At 42.9% G+C, this 20,236-nt stretch overlaps 1 protein-coding gene across 1 annotated transcript; it reads left to right on the forward strand.

Annotated features, from left to right (window-relative positions):
- The first annotated feature begins 1,019 nt into the window (after window positions 1-1,019).
- Window positions 1,020-19,524, forward strand: TMEM19 (transmembrane protein 19). Its single transcript, XM_059683649.1, has 6 exons — window positions 1,020-1,708; window positions 4,605-4,718; window positions 14,107-14,244; window positions 14,858-15,112; window positions 16,449-16,658; window positions 17,982-19,524. Exons 1-6 carry the CDS (start codon window positions 1,516-1,518, stop codon window positions 18,143-18,145), a joined length of 1,074 nt encoding a protein of 357 aa, XP_059539632.1. The 5' UTR covers window positions 1,020-1,515; the 3' UTR covers window positions 18,146-19,524.
- The last annotated feature ends 712 nt before the right edge of the window (window positions 19,525-20,236 follow it).

Raw genomic sequence — 20,236 nt, forward strand, 5'->3', positions numbered from 1 at the left:
TGGCATGTATTTTTAGATTTAAAATAGTGTGTATTTAAAAAATACTTAGTGGGTTCAAGTACATTTGGGTTCTATGTCTGAAACTGGCCTGCCTGCTTTTTTTACATTGTCAGCTATCAACTGAAAAAGTTCATAAATATAACGTAAGTATCAGTTACTGTTAACCCAGGCAAACAAAATTTATTTCAAGTAAAACGTAAAAATCAGCCACGACATTTGGATTGTTACTGGTAACAAGACCTTCTGCTTTCAAAATGCAATGACTGGATGCACACACTTCGAATGAGAGGCGGGGGAACAGATTTCCACATAGAAAGTGGTAACATGACAATCATTTGAGCGCTCAATAGCAGAAACCATGTCTAGCTTTATCTTTACACCTCTAGCAGCCAACAGTGCCCAGCAACTAACAGGTACTAAATGTTGTTTTAAATTATTTTGCCCGTCATAAAATTCCTTCTTTACAGCACATTTGTATGCCATTCCCCAATCCATATGTCATTAACGCCTCATAGAGGAAAAAAGTATTTGAATATTATGCTCAAAATGGACTTACAGGGTCTAAATTCACTTGCATGCCTTTATTCCAGCGGTTCTCAACCTGTGGGTCGCGACCCCTTTGGCTGTGGAATGACCCTTTCACAGGGGTCGCCTAAGACATCCTGCATATCAGATATTTGCATTACGATTCATAACAGTAGCAACATTACAGTTACGAAGTAGCAACGAAAACAATTTTATGGTTGGGTCACAACATGAGGAACTGTATTTAAAGGGCCAGAAGGTTGAGAACCACTGCTCTATTCTGTTACTACCCAGGGGTGGTTTCACTTTTTGGCGGTTCCATGTGTCCCCAAACATAAGGTCCCAGATGTCAATACTATTGCTAAGGGCAGTGCAAACCCCCCAGGTCCGAGCCGCAGCCGCCACCACTCAGTGGGACTGCCCGAGCCCCACGCCCTTGGAGCCGCCTTTTAAAGGCTCACGTGAACCAGGCGACGTCCTCGGGCGGCCACGGCGCCTGCGCGCGGAAGGGGAGCGGCTGGAGGTGCAGGCGCGGTAGCCGCGGGCTGAGCTTCAGGCCTAGGCGTTCGCGGCTGGCTGGACCTGGACTCCGGGGCGGCGCGGGCAGCCGCCGGACCGTGACCGCGCTCTGTCCCGCCGGGCTAGCGGCCAGGACTCGGCCGGGTTCCAACTCCACTTCCGCCACTTTGCGGCACGGACCCACTGCGTCGGCGCGTAGGCGGGCGGCGGGGGCGGAGCTCGCCATCCTCGCGACCGCTGATTGGCTGCTTCCGCTGTTCTTCCACCTTCCTGCCCGGGGTGTTCGGGTGTGAAGTGACCGCGGTCGAGGAGCCGGCCCCGTGAGAGCATGCATTTTGTGTTTCCAATGGATCGCTAACCTCTCCACCAGCAAGTTTCCAGGAATAGTTTGCCTTAATATTATTGTTTTGATCGTTGGAAGATGTTGGCATTTATGTTCGCCTCCAGACAAGTGTTTTGATGGCAACTTAAATGATTATTTTTCTCAGAAATGCTATATATTTTCTTCCCCAATTGCTCATATCTTTTTTTTTCATGACAGATCTTGACGTCAGTATATGCAAAAAATATATAAAGATGATAACTAATATAGTTATAATGAGCCTGATTATTTGCATTTCTTTAGCTTTCTGGATTTTGTCTATGACTGCAAGCACCTATTATGGTAAGTATGACTGTTCCGAGTTCTTTTTTAAATAAACTAATCGGTGGAATTTAAAATTGTACCATTGTGAAATGCAAAACTTATATCCTCTGAATATAAGTTGATTATGAATTGTGTTTACTTAACTTCCACAGCCTCGATTTAATTTCCCAGAAAGTATAAACAGTGCCTTTAACGTTCTAAACCCTTTAGTAAATGCTGCTTGTGATAACATTACTTACATCAATTTCAGAATATGTAATTATGTAATTATTACATCTATCTTGGTGAGAAATAACTAAAGCATAGTTTTTGTAAAACACGTAAAGTAATACTTTTAATAAGACTATCCATAATGTAGTTTATCAGTTTTGTCTTGTAAAAATAAAAAGATATATAGTGTTTATAGTTGGAGATTTAGAGGATTTGTTTGCTGTTATGGTCATTTCAAAAGAACAGTCCTTTTAAAGTCTGGGGCCACTTTGCATAAATAGAAGGTCCTTGAGACTCAAGTCGTTAAGGTTTTGCATCTTCATTAGAGCGTAAGTATGCATTTACACAAACTTCTTTGGTACTTATATAAAAACAAAATACTGTTCAGTTCAAGGAGAAAAGTGAGAAATAGAGTGAGGAAGTAAACTCATAAATGATTATATTGTAAGTGATTACCAGTTCAGACCTTAGACCTCTTTCAGAGACAGGTTCATAGTCGAATAGGTGTGCTCCAGGGTACTGAAGCTGTCTGGGCTGGTCATCATAGGGAGGAAAAGGGGCCACAGGCTACCTGACTAGCTCAGGGAAGACCTGCATGGTGGCCTTAAAGTAACCACACAGGATGGTCTGAAATTAAAACTTTAAAGATTATATATATATATATATATATATATATATATATATATATATATATATAATTGATTTCAGAAAGGAGAGACAGAAACATCAGTGATGAGAGAGAATTATCCATTGGCTGCCTCCTGCATGCCCCCCACCCGGAATGGAGCCCAAAACCCAGACATGTGCCCTGCCCGGAAATTGCACTGTCAACTCTCAACCACTGAGCCACGCCTGCTGGGCTGAAATGAAAACTTTTTATACTAAAAGCAGTTGGTGGTAGGTAGTCATGCCCTTGGCCAGCATCTTCCCTGACAAAGGTCAATCTTTACCTTAACTGAGCTTATCTATTGTCTTTTTTCATCTACAGTAACATTTGTTGGAATGTCAGAAGTAATTTTCCTTTTTCCAGAACCCTCAAAGCACAGGCACCACTCTGCAGAGACCACAAATCCCTTATTGTCATTTACTTAGTTGTTGATTAAATTATCCTGCACCCACTTAAGTAAAAAAAAAAAAAAAAAAAAAAAGTGTGTGTCTTTTTATCCAATCCCAGAGGTTTCCCCGCTTTGCTTTCTCCCGCCTCCCTAATCTATCACCAGTGGATTTCATGTGACCCACTTACGTCTCCTCTTTTGATTGTAATGTATAAAATAAGATGCAAAACTGCCATTCTCTGGAGCATAATCTCAATCCGTTGAGATTTTGTTTCCCAGAAATTGTCGACAGTTGTGGCTCAAATAAACTCACTAAAATTCTTCACAGGTTTGAATATTGCTTAGATTGACAATCATAATGAGTCACAGTAGGGGATGAGAGGTTGGGGAGGAGAGATGTGAGAGGAGATTCTCCCTAGTAACAGTATTAACTATGACGAACTCAATACAATAAAACAGGATTTGTAAAGTGAAGGTCCCCTGGAGCCAGGCACCTGATGTAAATGAGTGAAGCTGTCCCAGGTCTTTGTATATTACACTCAAGGCAATAGTTTTCTCTTTCAGAAATAGGATTTTTACTTGGTTTTTTTGTTGTTGTTGTTCTTGAACATTTGACCTTTGTCTTTCATTTTCCTATTTTTGATAGAAACATAGGCACAAGCAATAGTTCAGATTTTCCTTTACTGTAGTCACTCAGCCTTGGTGTTAGGGAGTCTGTCAGGAATGGTGGGCACTTCAAATGGGAAAACAATGGTTCATCTAAAAGAGGCAGCCTCTGCCGGGCTGGTGTTGCTCAGTGGTTGAACGTCGACCCATGAACCAAGATGTTCCTGGTTAGGGCACATGCTTGGTAGCAAGTTCAATCCCCAGTAGCAGGCGTGCAGGAGGCAGACAATCTATGATTCTTCTATTTCTCTATCTCCTTCCCTTCCTCTCTCTCTAAAATCAGTAAAAACATTTTTTTAAAAAAATAAAAGAGGCAGCCTATAGTCAATTCTGCCACATGGCTCAAGTTTCTAGTTTACAAGGCAGAAGCCAAGAATCTGGATTGGTACATGAAATCTAATCTTTAAATATTAACTCAAATAGTTTATTCTTTGGTTTTTATTTTTTAGGGGTTTTTTGTGGGGGTTTTTTTGTCTCGTTTTTTTCGGTACCTCAAATTGTTTAAAAACGTTATGCTAGCCAAGCAAAACATCTATGAGCTGCAATCTTTGGAAAAATCAGTTGCTAATCATTGAATCCTGAGATATGTAGTATGTGAGATGTTACTTAAAAAAAAAAATCTCTGAAAGGCAGGGAAAGGAATAATTGGATCCTATTAGAAAGGAGTTTGTTCTGTGCTATTCTTGAGAATTAATACATGCTTCCTCTAAAAAAAAATTCATTTTAAATCTTCAAATATGTGTTAATTACCCATTACTATAAATAGTTGTAAATTTGGACAGGACTTATTTGGTTATTGACTTATTTGGTTATTGCCTCTGAAACTATCAAGTCTCAACATAAATATTTTATACTGGTGACTTTATTTCAGTTTCCCTACGTTTGACAGTATTTCAATCTAGAATGCAGTTATCAATGTTTACAGCCGAGACTAAGCTATGCAAGCTTCACACAATTTATACTCTACCTTTATAATTTTTCAGGTAACTTGCAGCCTATTTCTCCTTGGCGTTGGCTGTTTTCTGTTGTTGTTCCTGTTTTGATCGCATCAAATGGCTTTGAAAAGAAAAGTCTAGATCACAGTGGGGCTTTAGGAGGTAAGTTTTGCTATTGAATGTTTAACCATGTAATAAGTGCATGATTATATAATTTAAATTCATGTTTTCTAAATTCTGAATATACGAGACTATAAATCACAATGTTAAAGTTACACATTGCTCAGCATTCCTATTCTGTCAAGTTTTCAGATAGTAACATACCCTTTTAGTGTAATGTACAAATTTAACTTCGTAATTTATAGCAAGTAAATTAATTGGCTTTTGAGGACCTTGGTTACTCTGCCCTTTTGGTTGGATTAAACTCTTAGCATCTGCTAGCAGAAACATTGGAGCACTCTCCCTAGGTGTGAAATAAAGGAGCCATTGGAAGAAATAGCTAACAGACATATTGATTTTTTCTTAAGAATTTTATAAAATATATTTTTATTGATCTCAGAGGGGAAGGGAGAGAGAGGGAGAGAAACAGCAATGATGAGAGAGAATCATCCATCGGCTGCCTCCGGCATGCCCCCGCTCTGAGGATCGAGCGCGCAACCCAGGCATGTGCCCTTGACCGGAATAAAACCCGAGACCCTTCCGTTCACAGGCCAACACTCTATCTACTGAGTCAACCTAGCTAGGGCCATGTTGATATTTTTATATGATTTTTGTCTTACCATATAATCAATAAGTGTTAGGAATGGTTGTTATATTTATTTTGTAAATGTAATGTTATACATACTATGTATCAGGCACTGTTTTGAGCACTTTGGAAGTAGTACCCTGTTTATAGAAAATAATTTGAACACTCCTTAAATATAATAACAGAGTTATGCTTTGCTAAAAATATCCTTTCTCAGGTATCCTTGCCTTGATTTTTATTATTCTTGATCTATAGCAAGAAGGGTCAAGTCCTTCTTGAAGTTGTCTTCCTTTGATTTCCCTGTTGTATATTGACTTTCTCTTATTTTTCTGATCTCTACTTTTGTTTTGTTTTCTGCTACCATTTTCTTTTCTACCTTCTCACCCTTGGGCCTCCATTCATCTCTACCTAGCTTAATTTAGAATTAGAAGATGAGTATTTGAATCTTAGCATTGCTACCTGCTATCTCTGTGACAGGAGTCCTCAAACTTTTTAAACGGGGGGCCAGTTCACTGTCCCTCAGACCGTTGGAGGGCTGGACTATAGTTTAAAAAAAAACTATGAACAAATTCCTATGCACACTGCACATATCTTACTTTGAAGTAAAAAAACAAAACGGAACAAATACAATATTTGTATTTGCATGTGGCCCACGGGCCGTAGTTTGAGGACCCCTGCTCTATGATCTTTGCCACCTTGCCTAACTCCACAGAGCCTCACTTTTCGTTATCTTTTGTGAAGTAGGACCTATGGGCTTATTGGTAAGGATCAAGCAAGATAATGTGTAGGGCAACACATCTTTTAAAACTATACGAACATTCACCTTTAGTGATTTATTATCTATTTTCAACCATATTATAAAGTCCCTGAAGACAGAGTGATCTTATGCTTCTGTGTCCTATGCTTCTTTAAATAGTGTTACACACATAATAAGTGCTTAGGAAACATATGTACATTGATTTTAAAACCTCTGCTCTTTTCCTAATCACTTCATTCTATGGCATGTTAGTATCTTTTTTGCTTGTATCTTTTCCCCCCTTAAGGACAAAAAATTGTAATGCTGATTTAAAACATATCATAGTACTTGGAAATAGTGTTGTGGAGTATGACTACAAGTCACTTAAATTTTCAGTGTTGTAATTTTCACATCTGCAAAATAGGAGGGGATAATAGTACCTTGGGCACTGACTTACCATGAGGAGTTATCCATGCAAAATGTTTAGCATAATACCTGGCATGCATAATAATGTTTTACAAATGTAAGTTATTGTTGTTTTTATTCCACTACTACTATTCATAGTCAAAGGAATTTTACTAAAGTTTGTCATATTATGCCTTTACTGTGCTTGTTATGGAATTTGTGAAATTGGTGCAGAAGTGACAGTCAGACACTTTGAGGTTCAGGAAAGAGCCTTTATTTAAAGTAGCACTTCTGGTTCAGGTGACCCTAAGATCCAGATCCTGAACAACCTGGACAATGAGACTTTCTCTATATATATTGGAAGGGTTAAAGAGAATAACACGGGGTAGAGAAAGATTTATTGTGCTCAGCAGATATCTTGCAGAAAGCTTGCGGCCTTGAGCACAGCATAACTCAGATAACCAGAAGACACCTGGCATGGGAGGAACCAAGGACGGACTAGATAATTAAGAAGGGGCAGTGAGTAGGCTATAGGCTAACAAGAATGTGCATTAGGGATTAATTTAGGTACAGAGTTCCTGCTGGTCTCCTACATTCTTTCACAAATGGAGTTAATTATCAGCTAGCAAGAGAGTGCAGTAGAAAGCAGGTTACTGGGACTAATTCAGATTGCTAGCCCCAAAAATGTCTTATGCTCTCCATCATGCTTAGGATTGAGAAGAGTTTCAGAACTTCCATAGGATCTGGGTGTTTAGAGTCCTTATTGACATAGGAACACATACTCAATGTTGATAGAAGAATGAGAGGAGGGATTGAGGCAATGCTTAAAGTGAACACTAAAGTGGAGGGCTCTAGTCTCCTTGAGAGAATATTTCTAGAATGTGGAATAAATCACATGGGAGGATATGTGGAAAAATGCTTGTAAACTATAAAGTACTGTGCAGGTGATTTGCTCCAAAGAAATATTGTCTAATCTAGTTATTCACTGTACTCCTTTGAACATGTCAGTGTGGACAATATGTCATCAAGCTTTTGACTTGAAAGTTTGAATTTAATTTCTCTTACCAAGACTATTAGGCTTAATGGTTTACCTTTTTTTGTTAATTCAGTTGTTCAACAAATATTTAGTGAGGGTTCCCTGTATGCCAGGCACTGTTCTGGGCACTTAGGATTTAGTAGTGAACAAAATGGGTAGAAATCCCACTGTCAGAGAGCTTACATTTGTAGTCAGGAGAGACAAATGATAACTATGATGGGTTTGGGGCATTTAATCCCCTGAAGGAGATGCTGTAAGTGTATTGGAAGTGCATAGCAAATGGGGGTGTTGTCAGGAAACGCTGGTGATTTAAGTATATTTTTATTGATTTCAGAGGGGAAGGGAGAGAGAAACATCCTATCTAATAAAAGAGAAACATGGTAATTGGCGTACAACCGCTACCCTTCCCATTGGCTAATCAGCAAGATATGCAAATTAACTGCCAGCCAAGATGGCGACCGGCAGCCAGGCAGCTTGAAACTAACATGAGGCTTGCTTGCTTCAGTGACGGAGGAAACCAACGTTCCCCGCCTGCCTTGCAGGCCTCTGAACTTGCAGTTTGAAACATAGTTACAAATATAGAAGCTAAACAAAACCCCAGAAACCAGCTTTCAGCGAGCTGGGATCTCAGAGCTGGAGTTGATACAGAGTTTTGATTATAGAACCGAAACAAACCAGATACCAGCTTTCAGCAGCGAAGGCCTAAGAGCTGGAGCCTCAGAGCTAAAGCTGGCCCAGAATAAAAAAAGAAAAAGAAAAATAGGAGCAGTTGGGAGCTTCAGTCACCCGCCAGCCTGAAAACAGCCCTCAGTCCCTCACCCAGATTGGCCAGGCACCCCAGTGGGGACCCCCACCCTGAAGGATGTGTGACCAGCTGCAAACAGCCATCATCCCCTCACCCAGGCTGGCCAGGCACCCCAGTGGGGACCCCCACCCTGATCCAGGACACCCTTCAGGGCAAACCAGCTAGCCCCCACATGTGCACCAGGCCTCCACCCTATATAGTAAAAGGGTAATATGCCTCCCAGCACCAGGATCAGTGGAGCTGCGAGGCCTCCCGGCACTGGGATCAGCGTGACAGGGGGCAGCACCCAAACCCCCTGATCGCCCTGCGGCTCTGTGTGACAGGGAGTGGGGCCACAACCTCCCTATCGGCCCTGCTCTGTTCGTGACGGGAAGGCGCCCCAACCCCCTGATCAGCCCTGCTCTGTGCCTGATGGGGGGAGCTCCCAACCCCCCCCTTCCACGGGCCCTGCTCTGTGTGTGACGGGGTAGAGCCATAACCTCCCCATCGGCCCTGCCCTGAGTGTGACAGTGGCAGCGCCCCAACCCCCTGATCGGCCCTGCTCTGTGGGTGATAGAGGGCAGCGCCCCAACCCCCTGATCCACCCTGCTCTGTGCGTGACAGGGGGGAGCTCCCCAACCCCCCTGATGGGCCCTGCTCTGTGAGTGACAGGGGGCAGCGCCCCAACCCCCGAATTGGCCTTGCTCTGTGTGTGACGGGGTGGCGCCGCAACCTCCTCATCGACCCTGCCTTGAGTGTGACAGGGGTCGGTGCCCAAACCCACCAATCGGCCCTACCCTGAGCGTGACTGAGGGTGGCATCGCAACCTCCTGATCGCCCTGCTCTGTGCATGACAGGGGGCAGCGCCCCAACTCCCCAATCGGCCCTGCTCTGAGCCCAACCAGGGGCTGCACCTAGGGATTGGGCCTGCCCTCTGTCATCCGGGAGCAGGCCTAAGCCAGCAGGTCGTTATCTCCCGAGGGGTCCCAGACTGCGAGAGGGCACAGGCTGGGCTGAGGGACCCCCCCCCACCGAGTGCACAAATTTTTGTGCACTGGGCCTCTAGTCCTATATAATAAAAGGCTAACATGCAAATCGACCAAACAGTAGAACAACCAGTCACTATGACATGCACTGACCACCAGGGGGCAGACACTCAACACAGGAGCATCTCAGGGGGAGTGCTGCTCAGCCAGAAACCAGGCACATGGCTGGTGAGCGCAGTGGCAGTGGTGGGAGCCTCTCCCACGCCCACAGCAGCGTTAAAGGTGTCCAACTGCCAGCTTAGGCCCACTCCCCATCCCCTGCGGGCTCCCGGACTGCAAGAGAGCACAGACCAGGCTGAGGCCGCCCCCCCCCCCCCCCCCCCCCCACACACACACACACACAAGTGCACAAATTTCGTGCACCAAGCCTCTAGTCAATGATAAGAGAGAATCATTGATTGGCTGCTTCCTGTACGCCCCCTACTGGGAATCAAATCCGCAACCCAGGCATGTGTCCTTGACCGAAATCAAACCTGGAACCCTTCAGTCCACAGGCTGACACTCTATCCACTGAGTCAAACCAGCTAGGGCCTTAACAACTTTTTAGTCAACATAGTTCAGGTCTGGTGTTCAGTCTTTCTGAAATGGAAACCTCATTCTATCAGGTACCCAGAGTTGACTAGAGCCAAGGAACCTGGTTAATGCTGCTCATTGTTGCAAGGGACTGATACATGAGTCAGAATGCTGCTTTATTCATCTGATAAAATATGGAACTACCAGACCAACTGGAATGTGAACATCACTGTTCAGGCAAGCCCTATTCTTGTAGCCAGGTTATTTGAGAAGTCAAAAGATAATTAGAAGGTTGCTTAGGTAAGCACAAAGTCTGAGAAACAGTAATGCAAGTCCACAGATCAAAGGATCTCCTTCCTTGTACAGTGTTCACAAGTCTGCCAACCTCTGGTTCTTTAGGCCTTCATGTTGTTAAACAAAAAACCTTCACGGCCGAAAGCTTTTGTGAAAGAAAGGGGTTATTGAGTCATATGCTAGCCAGGTAAAAAGATCAGGTCCTGGGACATATAATACAAAACACCAGCAGCAAATCAGATTGGAGAGACAGAAATGTCTTTATCTTATTAAATAGGGCATTATGGACTTACTGTTGAGAACTGATGGGGCTCTTTTAAAGATGTATGTTGTTGCCCTAACTGGTTTGGCTCAGTGGATAGAGCATCGACCTGCAGACTCAAGGGTCCCAGGTTCAATTCCAGTCAAGGGCATGTACTTTGGTGCGGGCACATCTCCAGTAGGGGTTGTGCTGGAGGCAGCTGATAGATGTTTCTCTTTCATCAATGTTTCTAACTCTCTATCCCTCTCCCTTCCTCCTGTAAAAATCAATAAAATATCTTTAAAAAAAATAAATAAAATAAATAAATATCTTTAAAAAAATAAAGATGTATGTTGTTTTGAAAGAATTTACACTGGCTATAGAGAAAGAGCGGATGAAGCAGGGGCAATTCTAGGATAGGTGCACAATCCTTAAGGAAGAAATATTTGCTACTTTTGATTGGTTGTGGGCAACAGTCAGGAATGTTCATTCATAAGCAGGATGCAGTGGCCTCTGGAGGTTGGCCATTCTTTTTAGATGGCTTCCTGGAAGTGCATTCAAAGCTCTAACATACATTCAGGAGTGTGTGCGGTCTTCTGGTAGTTGGACCACAGCTATTAACTGGATAATTACCCTTATATCTTTCTCCCACTCTGTGGCCCGCTGTAATTTAATTTAGAGCATCTCAGAATTTTTCTCTTGTGGATGTTCTTATTTTGGGCTAACTAGCCTTCTTTTGAGTCCCATAATCTTTCTCTAGGGAAATTACATGTGATACAATTGATTATATTTGAGTTTATTAAATTACAGAATTTTGATAATGCCAAAGATTATACCTAAATCACCTTCGTTGGAATTTTGGGTGTAGCTTCACCCCCGCCCTCATTTGTAGACAGTGTGTAGACAGTTCTTACTTACCCAGATGGCAACTAGTAGGTACAGAATTTACTTATTTTAAAGCCAGAAGTCAGCCATAATCCTTGAGACTTCTAGTGCTTTGGAAGCACCTTATTTTGTTTTGTTTTTTTAAATATATTTTTATTGATTTCAGAGAGGAAGGGAGAGGGAGAGAGAGATAGAAACATCAATGGTGAAAGAAAATTATTGATCGGCTGCCTCTTACACTCCCCCTATTGGGGATGGAGCCCACAACCCAGGCATGTGCCCTTGACCAGAATCAAACCCGGGACCCTTCAGTCTGCAGGCCCACGCTCTATCCACTGAGCCAAACCAGTTAAGACACTACCCATGATATTAATTAACATTTATTAAGGGGCTCCTATGTGCCAGAAAATATAATCACATTATAAAAATTATCTCTTTTAAATTTTTGCAGTAAGCCAGTGAGAGAGGAATTATTATTCCTCTTATTTCCTAATTAGAGGCCCGGTACACGAATTCGTGCACAGGTGGGGTCCCTAGGCCTGGCTGGCGACCAGTGCCAGTAGGGGCCTGCTGACCAGTGGAAGGGACAGGGGAGGGACCACAGAGGTTGGCTGGCCAGGGGGAGAGACCACAGGAGGTTAGCCAGCCGACCAGGGGGAGGGACCAGCCGGGGGAAGGGACTATGGGAGGTTGGCTGGCTGGCCAGGCTATGGGAGAAAAATGTAAAAAATAGAAACCTGGAAGACTTGATAGTCTTACCTCCCTGAGAGAGCCAGAATTAATTTGAAAATTCTTTGGACTAGCCATCCAAATATTATATTGTAGAGGACCGGTGCATGAAATTTGTGCATGAGTGCAGTCCTTAGGCCTAGCCAGCAATCGAAGCATGAGCGTCTGGCATGGGAGGGCAGGACCCAGCTGACCTCTGGGCCCTGGGCAGCACCTGGGCCCCTGGACCCCCACGAGTCCCCCTCTGCCTGAGTCACGGCACCCAAGTCCCACATGGAGATGCAGTGAGTGCGGCTGGATGCTGCGGGCTGGGGTGCAGCGTGGGCCTCTGGGCCGCCCAGTGGCGCCACATGGAAGCCGGGCAGGCAGCATGCTCTCTCCCAGCTGGCCTCACAGACCAGCTCCTGCATGAACCCACAGGGAGCTCGACCGGCCCCTGCAGTCCCAGCGGCTGCGGCCCAGCTCACCCAGAAAAGGCCGCATGGGTGTTGGGCGAGCTCCTCATAGGCGCCCGGCACCTGAGCATGGGGGGCTTCCCTGGCGTGTTAGCCCTGGCATCCTAGGGGGTAGCAGAGGGAATGAAAAGGATGAGAATGAGCTCGGCAGACACCCCACATTCTCACCGCACCTCCGTCCCCATCACCCCCGCCCCAGGTAGCCGGTGAGAGGTCACAGCCCCCCACCTGGGTGCCGCGGGAGGTTGGTCACCGACCCTGGTGGTCAGCGCATGTCATAGTGAACGGTTGAACTCCCAGTCTCCTGGTCGAACGACCACCCAAGGGGACAATTTTCATATTAGGCTTTTATTATATAGGAGGATAATATATATAATGCATATTGTTTAATAGTAATCAACACTAATAAAAGAGAAAAATGGTAATTGGCGTACGGCGATACCCTTTTCATTGGCTAATCAGGGCTATATGCAAATTAACTGCCAACTAAGATTGGCAGTTAACTGCCAACAACATGGCAGTTAATTTGCATATGTAGGCACAATGCAGGGAGGCGAAAGCAGGAAGAAGCCCCCTGCCACTGACAGTGGGGGGAGCTAAGAGCTGGGGGGCAGGGCAAAGGCGGCCCTAGGGCCACCTTTGCCCTGCCCCCCAGCCATGATCGGAGAATCAGGCGCCTTTGCCGCCCTGGCCAGTGATAGCAGGAAGTAGGGGTGGAGCCAGCGATGGGAGCTGGGCATGGTCGAAGCTGGCAGTCCTGGGAGCTAGGGGCCCCTTGCCTGGGCCTAAAGCGAAGCCCACGATCGCGGGGCCGCTGCAGCTGCGGGTCCCCGCTGCCCGGGCCAGACGCCTAGGCCAGAGGCGTTAGGCCTGGGCAGGGGCGGAGCCTGCAACTGCGGGGAGCTGGGGGTCCCCAGGCCTCAGGCCTGGTCAAGGGGCCGATCCGGTGATTGGTGATCGGAGGGTGATGAGGGTCAACTCCTCTGGCCGAGGCATCAGGCCTGGGTGGGGAGCGGAGCCGGGGATTGGGGGGATATGATGGTCCCCTTGCCCAGGCCTGAAGCCTGGGTCAGAGGCGTCAGGCTTGGGCGGGGGGTGGAGCAAGCGATCAGAGGGAGATGGGGGTCCCCTGCCCAGGCATGATTCCTGGGCCAGCGGCCTCAGGCCTGGGCAGGGGCCAGAGCTAGTGATCGGGGGGAGGTGGGGGTCCCCTGTCCAAGCCTGACACCTCTGGCAGAGGCGTCAGGCCTGGGCAAGGGGCCGATCAGGCCATCGGAGGGTGATGGGGGTCTACGCCTGAGGGCTCCCAGTATGTGAGAGGGGTCAGGCTGGGCTGAGGGACACTCCCCCGACTCACACACCCAGTGCACGAATTTCGTGCACCGGGCTCCTAGTAAAATCATATTATGTCCTGCAATTCCATTATAAAGTGTTTCTAAAATAATATTTTACATTTACATAGCATAGTTTGCGTGAAAGGAGGTCAGAATATGGTAAGAAATACATCTCAATTTAACCAAACTGACATTTAGTTTACTGTTTGGTAATCTTAATCGGTAAAAATGGAAATGTACATTTCAGGTTATAATGTGAAAATAACCAGGGAAAAATCCATTCTTTTTTTTCACAGTATTAATGTATGGATTAAGTGTAATTCTGTGTGTATATGTGTTTCTTTCAGGGCTAATAGTTGGATTTATCCTAACTATTGCAAATTTCAGCTTTTTTACCTCTTTGCTGATGTTTTTCCTTTCTTCTTCAAAACTCACTAAATGGAAGGGAGCAATAAAGAAGCGTCTAGATTCAGAATATAAAGAAGGTAACATGAATTATATTTGACATTATTTAATATGTTTTTATTTTTAATTGATTTCAGAGAGAGGAAGGGAGAGGGAGAGAGGAATGAGAAACATCAATGATGGGAATCATCAATCGGGTGCCTCTTCCATACCTCCCACTGGGGATTGAGCCTGAAACCTGGGCATGGGCCCTGACCCAGGAATCGAACCGTGACCTCTTGGTTCATGGGTTGATGCTCAACCTCTGAGCTACACCGGCCGGACAATGTTTGACATTATTTCAAAGAGTAACTTTGTTTCATCCTAACATATAAGCTTTTAATCAAAACATGTTTAGGCTGTTGAAATAGATAAATGTTATAAGAGAATTAAAGTAGTAGCCTGATTTCATTTATCATTTTTTCACCACAATAACAAGTAAGAGCAAAATTTTAGAAGCACTAAAGTCTTTCATTAATTATTCTAAAACAATATAGAATGTGGGCAAAGGTACCTTCCCACTTTTAGTCACTTAAAAAATTGTAGTCATTTTTCTTTTCTTAAATGTTAAAATAATTAAGTTCCTATATCAGCATAATTTTCCTTCTGAGAAGAAATCATTTCTTGTCCTTTTTTCTACTTGTTTGCTGCTAGGCGGGCAGAGGAATTGGATTCAGGTGTTCTGTAATGGAGCTGTACCCACAGAGCTGGCCCTGCTGTACATGATAGAAAATGGCCCCGGGGAAATCCCAATAGACTTTTCCAAGCAGCACACTGCTTCCTGGTTGTGTTTGTCTCTCTTGGCAGCCCTGGCCTGCTGTGCTGGTGACACGTGGGCTTCAGAAATTGGCCCTGTTCTGAGTAAAAGCCCGCCAAGGCTAATAACAACGTGGGAGAAAGTTCCTGTTGGTGAGTCTTTACTTAAGTTTCCTAAAAAAACAAAAATGAACAAAAGAAAAACTTTAATTTATTATGTTTCTTAGTTAAGAGTCTTTGAGGAATTGTTAGTCTCCTTGATTGGAAAATTGCTGTAGTCTTAAATTGCAGAAAAAGTTAGCGAGCCCTAGATAAAACAATACAGAAACATAGAGATTGATTGACAGACATACCAGTGAGAAAGGAAAAGGCAGGGGGAGGGGTGGGGAACGATAGAGTATTTCTTGAGGGTCTAGTACAGTGATGGCGAACCTTTTGAGCTCGGCGTGTCAGCATTTTGAAAAACCCTAACTTAACTCTAGTGCCGTGTCACATATAGAAATTTTTTGATATTTGCAAACATAGTAAAACAAAGATTTATATTTTTGATATTTATTCTATATATTTAAATGCCATTTAACAAAGAAAAATCAACCAAAAATATGAGTTCACGTGTCACCTCTGACACGCGTGTCATAGGTTCGCCATCACTGGTCTAGTATGTGGTTAGTGCTGGCACATGTATCTCCGTTTCCCATTGCTGTTGCCAACTACTACAACTTCTTTGTCATCTTTGTCATTGCCTTGTCCTCTCCTTCTTCCTCTTCCCTTGCCTTATTTTCCTCCTTTTCTATCTCCTCCTTTTTCTTGCTCCTTCTCTCCTTTTCTTCTTTTTCTTCATCATTATCATTATGAACAGCTAATGCAGTGGTTCTCAACCTTCTGGCCCTTTAAAACAGTTCCTCATGTTGTGACCCCCAACCATAAAATTATTTTCGTTGCTACTTCATAACTGTAATTTTGCTACTGTTATGAATTGTAATGTAAATATCTGACATGCAGGATGGTCTTAGGCGACCCCTGTGAAAGGGTCGTTCGACTGCTAAAGTGGTCATGACCCACAGGTTGAGAACCGCTGATAACGTATTTGAGTCCCTACTATATGCAAGGCATTGATCTACATGAATTACCATTAAGTACTCTTAATAACCATATGAATTGGTTCTTTGATTATTTCTATCTTACAAACAAGGAAATTAAGGAATAGAGAAGTCAGGTACCTTCACTACAGTCACAGCAGAACTAAGATTGAAGCCGGGCAGTCTAGCTCCACTGAACCATTCTACTTCACTGCTTAGAGTGTCAATAGTTATTGAGGAGAAAAGACTGTTTTCTAAGTAGGCTATGGTCTTAGGATCTTTGGATTAAATCAAAGAGAGCCCTGTCTTTAAATTACTCTTGAGTGGATAGGCACCAAAATTTTTTGCATTCCTTGACTTTATTGTTTGCTGATGGTTAACTAGATGATTTATCCATGTTTCTTCTTCAGGGACCAATGGAGGGGTTACGATAGTGGGCCTTGTTTCCAGTCTCCTTGGTGGTACCTTTGTGGGCGTTGCCTACTTCCTCACACAGTTGGTTTTTGTTAATGATTTGGACATTTCTGCTCCCCAGTGGCCAATTATTGCATTTGGGGGTCTGGCTGGATTACTAGGGTCAATTGCAGACTCATATTTAGGAGCTACAATGCAATATACAGGTAAGAATATTACTTATAACTGCAACTTACTGGTGTGTTAAAGAAATGGGAAAGAAATACGGAAAATAAAAGGATATGACAATGAAAACAACCCTAAAGACACCAGGAGTTTAGAGACCAGGAATGATAAGGCAAAGTCTATTCTATGATTTTGATTTTCTTACTCTTTTTTGTTAAGCTCATTGAAAGAGAATTAGTCCTGCAGAACAAGGAGTAGAAGCTGTGTGGGGAGGATATGACAGTGCAGGAAACAGATCATTTTGCTAATGGGACTTTACTTAATCCCGGGAAAGCAGAATGGGATTTGCTTTCACTTGTTTTCCAAGTCCATTTGAGAGACAATTATTGTACTAATCTAACTATACACATGTGACCTTTTCTACTGTGACGTCGTGCTTGCTTTCCTCCCTACTGAGTTTTTAGCCCCACTTAAGATATGTGGGAGAGGCAGTTTTCCCAAAAGGTTTCTGTGGTTTGTTCTGAGGCTCTTCCGTCATGTCAGTGCACTGACATATTTCGTTAGGAGTATATTTGCTCCACATGCTAGTCAACTGCATTTTCTCCTTTGATTCATATAATGAAGAGGCTGGGAGTCTGGAGAAAGTTCCCCTGAGTACCGTCCTCCCAATTCTCATGCCCCAATATAATCTGCTTGCCCTTGCGCTCCCCTCACAACCTATCAAAATGTTTGTGCTGTTTTTTTAGTCTCATCTCGATGCTAAGGAGGAATCAATCTGATTTTAATTCACACTGAGGGCTCAATTATTGTACTCACACACACACACACAAACAAGTTTTTTTAAAGAGTTTTATTCTAAACTGGGCTCTAACTAGACACGTTTCTGATCATATTGGGTAGGTTGAAAAACAATTGTGGGCTGTGGACAGGTTAATTCATTCAGTAAATCTTGGCATGCTTCCTTTGTGCTGGCACCATGCTGGGTCCTGGGCATCCATTGCAGAGGCTGCTGACATGACCTCTACTCTCAGGGGCCTTAGAGACTGGTCTTGGAGGGGAACCACTAGGAAGGCAGGCCCACTCTGCCAGTTTCATGTCATTTCTGCTTTTCATATTCTCTTTTCTACTTCTGAATGAACTCTAGCAGTGTTGAGAAAACAGTATTGAGGGGTGCTGAAACCCATTTATTCAAAGAGGCCTTTTGTAATAAAGGGTTCCATATCTCTCACCGTATAGATGATCCACTAAAGTCATTTTATAAGTGACTCCTGATCTTTCAAAGATTATTTCCTTTGGAGGAAAAAGGGTGTTTTTTATCAAGTCATTTGGGTTTTGGACCTCACGTGGCTTCTTTTTCACTCTAGGTTTGGATGAAAACACTGGCATGGTGGTCAACAGCCCAACGGATGAAGCGAAGCACATAGCAGGGAAACCAATTCTTGATAACAATGCGGTAAATCTGTTTTCTTCTGTCCTTATTGCTCTCTTGCTCCCAACAGCTGCTTGGGGTTTCTGGCCCAGGTTGTGAACTTTATCTCATTTACGAAGGTTGAAACTGTGGTAAATTCAGCTAAATTTGCAATCCCAAGTTTCATCCTAAGAAGAAGAATTAGAATGGCAAAGGGATAATGCCAGCACCTCTCGTATCCCCTTGTGATGGAAATCTACATTTTTCCTCTCATCAGTTAACACGTTCCAGTGAAAGACAAGAGTACATAGAACTTACCCATTTTTTCTTCTGCTGAATGGAGCTTCTTGAGCAGTGAAACCACAATGCCCCTGTATATTGGCATATGTTGATCTGAAAACTAATATGTTGAACTGAAAGTTTCTACATGGTAGATATAAATTTTGTTTTGTTTGTTTAAACTAGTGTGGGGACTAAAAGTCATACAATTTAAAAATGGTTCTCAGCTGTGCCAGAGAAATGCCACTGTGCCAGTTGCCCAAATGTTACATCCATTTTATGTGGTTTAAACTGATGTGTGTGGAAGTCTGAATAAGTGTAGTATCCTGGACTTCTTCCATTACTTGCCATTTACAATTGTGAAAGGTGTGTAGTTTGATGCCTAGGCTGTGAGGCCTATTCCACATTTGTTCTTCCTTCCTCGGGGTTAGTAATAAAAATAAAATAAATGTCTTTTTCATATGACCATTGAAATGCATGAAAAATATATTTTTAAATAAAAGCAAGAGAAAGCTGTCCTGTATCTAAAAAATATGCACCTTACTATACGTCTCAAATGTAAATATTTTTAAGGTATTTTCTAGCTGTCTTTCAAATATGTATAGGAATCTGCTTTACAATGGCATACCAAACAAAGAGTCACTGGAAAATTATTTGCTAATCTAGAATATACTGGACGATGGATGCTATGATTTCCTGTGACATACCTGTTAAGTTGTGCTCACCTTTACATTATAGCCTCAACAAAAGTGAATTCTACTTTTCAGTTTTGTTCCTTACTGTGATTAACTGTGTTCTAACGGATTGTTCCTTACTGTGATTAACTGTGTTCTAACAGATTTTGATATGGTGTGGATTATTTTGCTAAAAGTACTTTAAAATATTTCTCATGTGATTTCCATACCTTTCTTTCCCTGAGGAGAAAAGACTGTTTTCTCAATAGGCTATCACAGTGAGAAAAAACTGCACTTAGCCACCAAATCCTTGATGAATTGTACGTGCTTTAAAGATGTAAACACAATTATGCGGCTTAATTATTCAATTTCCTAATGGAGTATTTATAACTCCAGAAGGTCCTGAACATTTAAAAAATATATGGGTCTTTAATATGTTTATTAAGTTAAGTTGTTTGACTCTAAACAAGTTTCTTTAAGTCATTGAAAGTTGATAATCAGAACATATTTCTGAAGGAAAATAAAAAACTAGTTTGGGTACCTGAATATTTGAGGACTGTGATGATTCCAACAATTCTTAATACATGTGATGCAATATTAATGGTTTTGGAACTAATGAGTCAGAAAATGATTGTAAGGCTGTATTGGCAGGGCAAGTCTCCTGAAATTATTCTACCTACCAAGATTAGACATGTTAATTCTTTTTCATTTATCATAACTTGCCCTCTCAAAATTTATTTTATACATGTAATGACAACTCTTTTTTATGTTTGGATTATTTAAATTAATATTTAATTACTTAAGTAATATACTGAATTTGCTTTTTAAATAATTAGAACATTAAAGATAAAGTTAAAATATCTTTTGCCTCCACTTTTCCCTCAACAAATCTTGCTCCCTCTCCCACCTTCTCAAAGAACTTTGAATCATTTCTACATAGTAATTGTTTGGGGTATATTTTGACACACTTTCTTTTTTAATCAGTGAAATTTTATTACTGTCATTCTGCAGTTTCAAGTTGGATGCTTACATCCAAGAAAAATCTATTTTAAAAAAGATTAGAGCCCTAGCTGGATTAGAGCCCTCAGTGGAGAGAGCGTCAGTCCGCGACTTAAGAGTCCCAGGTTCGATTCTGGTCAAGGGCAAGTACTTCAGTTGCAGGCTCGATCCCCGGCCCTGGTCCGGGTGCTTATGGGAGACAACCAATCAATGTCTGTCTCTCACATCAATGTTTCTCTCTATCTCCTCCCCTTCCTTC

Source organism: Myotis daubentonii, chromosome 2 (assembly GCF_963259705.1).
Source record: "Myotis daubentonii chromosome 2, mMyoDau2.1, whole genome shotgun sequence".
Classification (NCBI taxonomy): Eukaryota; Metazoa; Chordata; class Mammalia; order Chiroptera; family Vespertilionidae; genus Myotis; species Myotis daubentonii.